At 49.0% G+C, this 9,209-nt stretch overlaps 1 protein-coding gene across 3 annotated transcripts in view; it reads right to left on the minus strand.

Annotated features, from left to right (window-relative positions):
* The window catches only part of MAP3K21 (mitogen-activated protein kinase kinase kinase 21), a 42,570-nt gene extending 36,776 nt beyond the window's left edge, over positions 1 to 5,794 (minus strand). For all 3 annotated transcript variants that reach the window (XM_051614223.1, XM_051614222.1, XM_051614221.1), the window contains exon 1: positions 4,985 to 5,794. In XM_051614223.1, the coding sequence (XP_051470183.1) occupies positions 4,985 to 5,717 (733 nt within the window). In that variant the 5' untranslated portion in view covers positions 5,718 to 5,794. The remainder of the gene's footprint in view (positions 1 to 4,984) is intronic.
* Between the last annotated feature and the right edge of the window lie 3,415 nt (positions 5,795 to 9,209).

The raw sequence follows: 9,209 nt of genomic DNA on the forward strand, positions 1-9,209 counted from the left end.
GTCTGAGCACACATCAAATACTGAAACAAATTACTGGGAGCAATGTTTTATGAAACAAAGTAGAGTATTTTCAAGTGACATAACTATATTCAAAAGAAAAACTTACTGGAGTTCAATGGCATGCTAGGAGACCATTGACAAAATTCCGTTGTCTTACCACAGTTCGCATGAGAGTGGTTTGATACTGGTTTCTGGTAGTTTTGGGGTTTTTTTTAAATACTAACCAGACAAGGTTATTAAAACTAGAGCTCCTTCCTGCTGCACATATCCAGATGCTTCAGGATGGATGACTGGTTCTCATGAGATAGTACAGCAGCTTTATCTTTACAGCAAAGCACAAGGCAGAGCTAGCATCACTCATAGAGATGGGATAGGAAGCTGGTGTACCTGGAACAGCTCCTAGCTTTATACAATTTAAGTAATTAAGAACAGTGCAAAGTATTAAGTGCCATGACTTCCTATATGAACATGGCATGGAAAACTACAGCATAAAATTTTTAAACTGCTAAATAACTTCTGGTCCTATTACTTTATCTGACTGACGCTAGTCAAAACGATACCACATTCCCAGAGATACAGTTCCTATCGGTTTCGTGGAAGCCAGCTGCCTTACGGAAGAGGAACTGCAGTTAGTTCTGCCAGAAAAAAACGTTCATTGCTCTCCAGACCTCAGAGAGGCCAGCGAGTAGGAGCTGAGCAGCTAGCCAGGCAATACAAGCAGTGTTAATCCAACGACAGCATATGCAGCATGACACAGGAGGTGGCAGGTGTCACCTGCTACTGGACATGGGCGCTCAGGGGAAGCCAGGCTTAGCCCAGAGACGACACTGAGCATGTGGATGGAAGCAGAAGAGCAAGAGTTCCACAAGTGAGAGCACCATGATGAGGACAGGGAGACATGGAGTGCATAGCATAGGGGAAAGTAGGGTATTTTTAGTTTTGTTACAATATAACAGGTGAGTAGTAATTGGCCCAGTGCTACTGACAGAAATTATTCCAAGTTTCACTGCCATTAGAGGACATGGTGGAGCTTTATGTCCAGACAAAGAAAGTAAGGTTGAAGATCAAATCTGCTGAAAAGCCATTTATCTATTCCAAAGATAACTGTAATACCAAGAAAATTAAACATGAAATTTTAACTGTATATTGGAAAACAAGGAATTTTCACACATTTAGTAACATCAAAGCAATCCTTACAGCTCTACCTGTGATGTGAACAAGTCTTCCCTCTTCAAAACAGAGCCAAGAGACAAATTATGCATCCCCGTGGTTTCAGAGTAAATAAAATTTCAGGAGATGGGAAACAAGTTTAACTCTAGTTTATTTACCTTCTCCCCTAACAGCTAGCCTAAGATTGCTAGGTGGAAAAGTTAAAGGGAAAAGCAGCTTTGATGAATTCTTGAAAATCTATCCATCTTCTTGTATAGGTTTTTAACAGTGTAACTTCAGCAATTCTACTGCAAATAACCTGCAAGAGCATAGAACCTGAGGCAATTTGTTTGTGCTTTTCTCAAACTCCAGGACAGCTTCCCCTATCAAAAGCAAGTGATTCAAAAGTTCTGTCAAACCACATCACACTTCCTTTTGAGGTTTTAAACCCAAAAGATTTCTATTTTCTGACTGTTTTTCATGAGACAAGTTTGAAGAATATCACCTTATGGCAGACTGTCCAATTGCAGTTTTAATGTTCTCTCCTATGTTTGATTTTTTCAGATTTAAAGTATTGCCCTCATTAGCAGTCACATCCATGGCCTTAACCAGCAACCCTTGAAACTGAAGCTGTCCTTGACGATTCAAAAAAGTAATACAAACTCAACACACTTTGGAGAGCTGAGGGCTGCAAAGGATCCTGCGATGTCAGAGGAGCTGGTGAAAGCCATAGCAAACCAAATGCTACTCGCGTATCTATCTACAACAAATGAGTATAGAGTACTTTATCAGTATGGTGTTAGCACACATAATCTGCACAGAATCAACTTTGTGCTTTACTTTGTATTCATGGATGGGTCTATGCCATAAGAAAGATATTCTGAACTTTTTTTAATGTTTCCTACACGTACGCAAAGCTGCTGCACTAGAGATAAAGTATTTTTTTTAAAGCAGAAGTGCTGCACACTCTGAAATCAATCCCAGAAACACAGACCTCTGCTTTCTCTACAATAGGCTTTAGAAAGCAAAAAAACTTGCTTATACACTATCAGACTACTAGCTTTCTTCAGAATCCTAAAAAAGTATCAAGAAAGGCTGCACTGCACCAAGCCTTCAAACAACCACAGGTCTTGTAACTAATGGAGCGTCCTTGCACAGAAGAAAGCAATTTCATTCCTCCAGAGAAAAAAAAAAAAGTTGGCCTTTCAAAGAGCCAGCAAAGCAGCTGAGATGTGCAAAAAGGCACATGTAACTGAGTGGCCAGTCTTGTAGATTAATTCCTTTTTGCAATTGTCAGTATAACTTCACCTTTTCATAATCAGCTGGCACACTTAAGGAAGACAAAGTTTGTACGCATGAGATACAGTTAAGAATGTACAAGTATTTTCACAATTTTTCAGTGAAAGTATATAATTCAGAATTCCTTGACTATCCATGATGGATTGAAAAACTTCAATTTTTCTTTCAGATTTCTTCTTGAGATTTTAGACAGGTAAAGTCCAGCTCTTAATCCTTAATTTTAGGTTATCCCCTTAACCTATAGATTATCTCCCTTAATCTATAAAGTATATCTAAGAACATAAGAACTAATTATGTGGAAGTTATTCTCAAAATAGACTGTGTTCAGAGAAACTTCTTACCGTGTCACCCGCACAATGTTTTATAAAGCGCTCACAATTTGCAAATCAGTGTTAGAGCCCATGGTTACTATGATTCATTTTATCACACTTACCTAAAGGTACGTGTTCTTTACACTTTTTTTTTTTTTTAATCTACTTGTGATTAACTTCAGAACTGAAGAAACTCTGCTACCAACAAGACTTGAGAGTTAGCCCTTACTTCCTTGTTCAGCCCTCACCAACAAATTTGATAGATTTCTTCCCAATACAGAAAACATTCAGATAACTTTTTTCCTGTTTCTTGCTTTGGCAGAAACAAAAATATTTTCCTACCTCCCAAAAGGAAATCAAGGAAACTTGTGCATACAAACCTAGAGGGTGACTCCTGTTAAAAAAAAAACAACAACAACCCTGTTGCTCTTGTGGTCTTCTGGTTATGGCACCTTCTCTCCAGTTATGTCAATTTGGCATTAGCAAAATCACACTAGATATGCTATCCTCTAGATCCCAACTCCATAAAATTGCTTGCAGAGAAATAACACGCTTGCCTTAGAGATGCTTGCTTTGCCTACTGCCTGTCAACCACAACCCCAGACATATATTCCTTCGAGATCTGCTGGAAGGGGCTCCCTTCCGCTGAGCTAAAAAATTAGTTCCTGCCTATTTGCTAGGGAAATAGTTAGGGAGCATTCCTTATCATGCCATGCTAAGGGCAGTCATTTTTCTAATATGTTGTCCGAGGAAGAAAACTCCTTTATTTATGAAAATAACTAAGCTAGCACAAAACTGATATATTTGTATACCACCTAACTGAGAGCACTGAACCACCAACCACCATTAGCAGCCACTGTCATCTTAGGAGGCCAACATGCAGCAGGGCACTTTGGCTAAGGAAAGCCACTAAGTCCTCAAGGTATCGGAGCTCACCCTGAACACAGCAGCAAACTAGGCGGGCACAGATGCCTACAGACAGCTTGCTAGAAATTAAGGTGTTGGCCCAGACTCTAAAGGTACATTCCAAGAGTTCATCATCTTTTGCTATAAACAACCACAAACGCAGCTGGACTAGGTAATTTCTTTATCAAACAAATAGTGAAAGTATGCTCAGGAACAGTCCCATGATTGAGCCTTGTCTTAACAACCCATGCATGATGACCTTCGAGACATGCTGCAAAGGCCTTTTAAACCAAGTGCTTCAAACTTGAATGAACCTTTTTTATTTCTACTGGACTACTTCAGGACTCCTAACCAGAAAAGAAACAGTGCTGCACATTTGGCACATTCATTACAAAAAGGAGAGTCGAGATGGCTTCTTATGGAAGCATACAGATTTCCACTTCCAGGTCACCAATCCAAAACACAATTGTAACAGCAAATCATAAACACTTCTAGCAAGTCAGCCTTCCAAAGGCGCAACTGCCAAAAGCTTAGTTGCTCTTGTATCGACAACTGAGGATCCATTAAGCATGAACCAAGCAATTCCCTCACTTTTTCAGGTGCTTTTGTCCATGCCAAAGACTGAAAGCAAACCTAGCAAGTGCATAGGTTTCTGCTGGTTTTAAGCTACTATCTTTCTGTATCAACATTCGTTAAGTAGGTGAATTTTAGTGATACTAGACGCATGCAGTGAAAAACAGAAACATGATTGCGGGGCAGTGAAACAGAAGCGATACCCTTATTAAGCCTTCCCTTTAGAAGGCACTTGCTTTACTGTAACTTCTAAAAGCCAGGACTACACAACACACCGCAGTACAAGAAGTCTCGTGGGTTTGCGACTGTGGTTGCACCCAGGATTTTAACCCGCTTTGCTCAAGTAAGTTCCCGTCCAAAAGAACAGGGCTTGGCGTGTCTTCCAGGCAAGCCCTCTCCTCCCCGTCCTCCACAGCGAGTCCCGGACCACCTCACTGCCACGGCAGCCAACGTGCCGCCAGCCCGAGCCCCTGCCAGAGGCTGCCCAAGCCGCCCAAGTGCCCATCCAGGCCTGGCTGCCTGTTACCCGAGCGGGGCCGCCCCCGCACCACGGACACGGCAGCGGCCGGCGCCGCCACGCCGGGACCCGCCGGGCCCACACGGCCCGTCGCTGGGCGGCCTGAGGCGGGAGGCTGCGCGGCGAGGCAGCCCGGCAGGGCAGGGGGATGGGGACCCTCTCGCCGCCGCCTCGGCCCGAAGGCCCCTCTCCCGCCCACCCCCCCCCACCCCCCCCGGTGGGGACTCACTGTTGCTCGACTTGAGATCCCGGTGCAGGATGGGGACGATGGCCTCGTCGTGCAGGTACAGCATGCCGCGGGCGATCTGCACCGCCCAGTTCACCAGGATGTGCGGGGGGATGCGGCGGCCCCCGCGGGCAGCCCCGGCGCCGGGGGCGGCGGAGGCGAGGGCCCTGTTGAGGGAGCCGCCGCGGGCGAACTCCATGACGAGGCAGAGGTTGGGCTCCCGCAGGCAGACCCCGTGCAGGGCGATGATGTTGGGGTGCCTCAGCATGGAGAAGAGCTTGGCCTCCTGCCGCACGCTCTCCGCCGTGGCCGTGATGTCCTCGTCCGGGTCCTGCCGCGCCGCCTTCACGGCCACCTCGCGGCCCCGCCAGGTGGCCCGGTACACCTTCCCGAAGCCCCCTACGCCGATGATCTCCTGCAGCTCCAGGTGCTGGAAGTCGATCTCCGTCAGGCTCCCCACGGGGTCCCCCTGCCCGTCGCCGCCCCCCGCCGCCGCCCCGCCGCGGGGCTGGCGGGTCACGTAGTTGGCGGGGAAGATGCCGAGCCGGTGGCGGATCTTCCCCGCCCACCAGCCGTCGTCGCCGGACACGGCCGCGTCCTGCGACAGCACCTCCACCACGTCCCCCCTCCGCAGGCTCAACTCATCCTCGCCGCTCGCCTCGTAGTCGTACAGCGCTGTCCACAGCGGGCACGGACCCCCGCCGGTGGCCGCCGCCCCGGCGCCCGGCACAGCCATGGCAGCGACCTCAGCCCCGGCGGCCGCCAGCGCCGCCGACGCGGGGGCGACCGCCCGGCCGCATCCTCACCTGCCGCCGAGCGGGGCCGCGGGAGGGGGAGGGGCGGGGGCGCCGGGCAGGGGGAAGGGGCGGGGCCGGGTCAGGGGCGGGGCCGGGCCGGGGCGGGGCCGGCCCGGTCTCCGCCGCCGCCGGGCTCCGGCGGGCAGAGCGCACGCGCGCGCGGGGAGGGCGGGGAGGGGAGTGGCAGTGCCGCGCGCCCTCCCGCCCCGCCCCGCCCCTGGGGATTGGCCGCCGGCTGTCACGTGGGGCCGGGCGCGGGCGGCGGGCGGGAGTGGAGGCAGGTGGGTGCCCGCGCGCGCCCTCCCACGCGCGCAGACGGGCCGGCTCCGGCCGCCGCGGGGGGCGGGGCGGCGCGGCGCGTGCGGTGCCGCCCGTTGGGGAGGGCGGGGTGAGGGCAGCGGCGGGGCCCTCCTGCCCCTCCCGCCCGCCCGTCCTGCCCCTCCTGATCGTCCCGTCCTGCCCCTTCCGCCCCTCCTGCCCCTCTCGTCCTGCCCCTTCTGCCCCTCCATCCTGCCCCTCCTCCCCGTCCCGTCCTGCTCCTCTCATCCCTCCTGCCCCTTCCGTCCTGCTCCTCTCATCCCTCCTGCCCCGCCCGCCCGTCCCGTCCTGCCCTTCCTGCCCTTCCTGATCGTCCCGTCCTGCCCCTCCCGTCCTGCCCCACCCATCCCGTCCTGCCCCTCCCGCCCATCCCTCCTGCCCTGCCCGTCCCTCCTGCCCCTCCCGTCCTGCCCTGCCCCTCTGTCCTGCCCTTCCTGCTCCTCCTGCCCATCCCGTTCTACCCCTCCTGCCCCTCCGTCCTGCTCGTCCCGTCCTGCCCCTCCTGGCCTCGCATGGAGCCAGGGAGGGTGTCGGGGAGCCCATGGCCCCCGCGCTCGGTGCAGGCTGCCCTCAGGCTTCGGCCCAGCCTGCTGTGTCCCTCGGGGGCGGCAGAGCAGGGCTAGATTCCGTGCTGCCACCGGCAGGTTCTCCTCTCCTTCATTGTGCGGTCTTGGGACTTTTACCAGAATAAAACCCAAGCAGTTTCTGAAGAAATGAAGCCTCCTTCAGTCTTTGTCTCCTCTTCCACCCGCTTTCAGTGCCCGTTTGCCGTGCTGCACTGCCTTATTCGCAGGGACCGAGAGGGCCCTGGCTGTGTGGTGCCCTTACACAACCTTTTCATCAGGAGGTTGCCTGGAAATAGCCAGTGCTGGGCGTATGCTGTTTCTGGTCACAGATTTGCCTGGTTTTAGGTGGAAAAATCGTATCGCTTTCTAAACTACAGTAGTGGTTTCGTTGGAAGTGAGAAGGAAGCATGTGGGCTGGGAACGTGCTCCCGTCAGCACAGGGGGAAGCACGGTACCAAAGGGAAGGAGATGTGTTCTGATCCTCCGAGTTGATCACTTCGTGCTGTGGCACCTGTGGTTCTGGATGCCAATGCTGCCAGCAGAAGCCCCAAGGGGGATAGAAAAGGCTTGGGGAAGGTGTCAAACCACACTGCCAGGTAGAATAATCTGGCATGATGAATGCCTTAGCTTCTCGCACAAAAACCCACTTCCAGAGCACCGTACTACGTAAACACAAAATTTACAACTGGATATCACAGGACTAAGTCTCCAACATAAATACAGTACCTGAAAAAAATGAAAATTACCATATCCAAAATAATAAATTCTTGTTTATCCCAGGATAAACTTTGTCTGTAGTTGTACACAAAGGGCAAAAATAAAATTACAAAGAAAGTGACTTACTGAACCATGTTAACCAATAAGAAAGAATGCAGAATCAGCATGTCTATCGTCTTTTCCTATTTCCTTTAATATAAGAGAATGCCTTGAAGCTATTCAGAGAGATAATTGCAAACCTTTTCCTTATCTGCATTTTTGCCTTATTATAAAAGCCATAAAGTATGTTGTAATACAAGCATTCTGCCACACAAATTCCACCGTGAACTTTATCTTTTATCTAAAAGAATCTGCAGGAACTAATTAAGTATGGAATGTTTTGGGTCAGGAAAGGTATTGGTTGCAGTACAGTGAAAACGTTAAATATTTATTTAGAGCTATTATTCCAAAATTTGCTCTCTGAAGTATCATTGTCCACTAGCTATTGCTCCACTTGGGTTATTCGTTGCTTAGTGTTTCTGCAGCACCTAGGATCTTGGTAAATAATCGTTGTTCCTAGGTGTTGTAACAGTGGAAATATTTTTTGCAGAGAACACGATGAAGCTCCTGTAACTTTTCTGGCGGCACCACCTAGCGGAGTTACCGCTGGGAAGAACACAGTATCCAGAAGGAAAAGCTTTTGGCTTAGTCTCCTCATTGGCAAACTCTTGAGAGAAAAAGGGGTCACGTTTTCCATCTTTGGTACTCCTGCAGCTGTAGGCATAGTACTCTCCCTCTGTGTTGTGTCCAGAACACACACGCCAAGCCTGGAATTCCTTCATTCCTGCAAGTACCGTTATACAACCTACATGATCTCAAAAAACAGGAGAGAGGATGTTTTGAAGATGTTGAAGATTTTCCTTTATGCTTCTGCTTATCCACCTCTTTTTTTTTGGAGCTGTGCATGTCACAATGTTCTTGTTTGCCAGGATACATATGGAAAACAAGTTCAGTAGTTTCTAGTCCTGGTTTGAACCAGGATAGAACCAAATTTCTTTCTAGTAATTTTACTTTTCAGTGAAGTTTCAGCATCTTTCTCAGCCAGTGTCTGCTTATTGGACTAGTAGGTAAAACTTGATGTTTATAGTTACAGCTAGAGAATGGTATGCAGAACCAAGGCCACTACTTGGTTCTGAAAAACACATCTTATGTTCTGAAAACAAAAGGGAGCAAAGGCGTCACACCTGTGACCTTCCTTTGGGGAAGGGCAGACCAGAGAGGTGACCAAAATTGACCAAAGTATTCCATCCCATACACATCATATGTCGTAAAAATTTGAGGAACAAGGGTAAAGCTCTCTTCATCCATGGTCAGTGTCCTGAGGGGACTCTATCCATTCATCTGCCTTTCATCCCGATCCATGCTTTCCTGAATCTGTATGTTCCTGCATCCAGCTCATGTCTGCCACTGACTCCAGGAGTCAAGTCCAGGTCTTTTCAGGGCCTGCCCTTCAGCCTTGGTGGTGATGAGAGCATTATTGGAGGTGGGAATGTGATATACCTTCTGTATATATTTCATTATTTTTCTTTTCATCACTATTCTTTCATTAAAGCTGTGTAGTTCAGTTTCTAACTTTTAAGTCTCTCTCCATAATTGTCTCTTGCTTTCCCTATAGGAGAAGGGAGAGGGGTTAATAGAGACCATCTGTAATTTGTCTAATCGCCAGTCCAGCATGCCATGACCTTTCTGAAAAACTAACGATTTTTATTATCAGATATAAAAAGTACTATTCATAGCCACCTCTAGCACTTGATTCAGCCATTATATTTGTGTTAACAAACCTTGTTGTCT

The sequence above is a fragment of the Apus apus genome, chromosome 3 (genome assembly GCF_020740795.1).
Source record: "Apus apus isolate bApuApu2 chromosome 3, bApuApu2.pri.cur, whole genome shotgun sequence".
In the NCBI taxonomy this organism is placed as follows: domain Eukaryota; kingdom Metazoa; phylum Chordata; class Aves; order Apodiformes; family Apodidae; genus Apus; species Apus apus.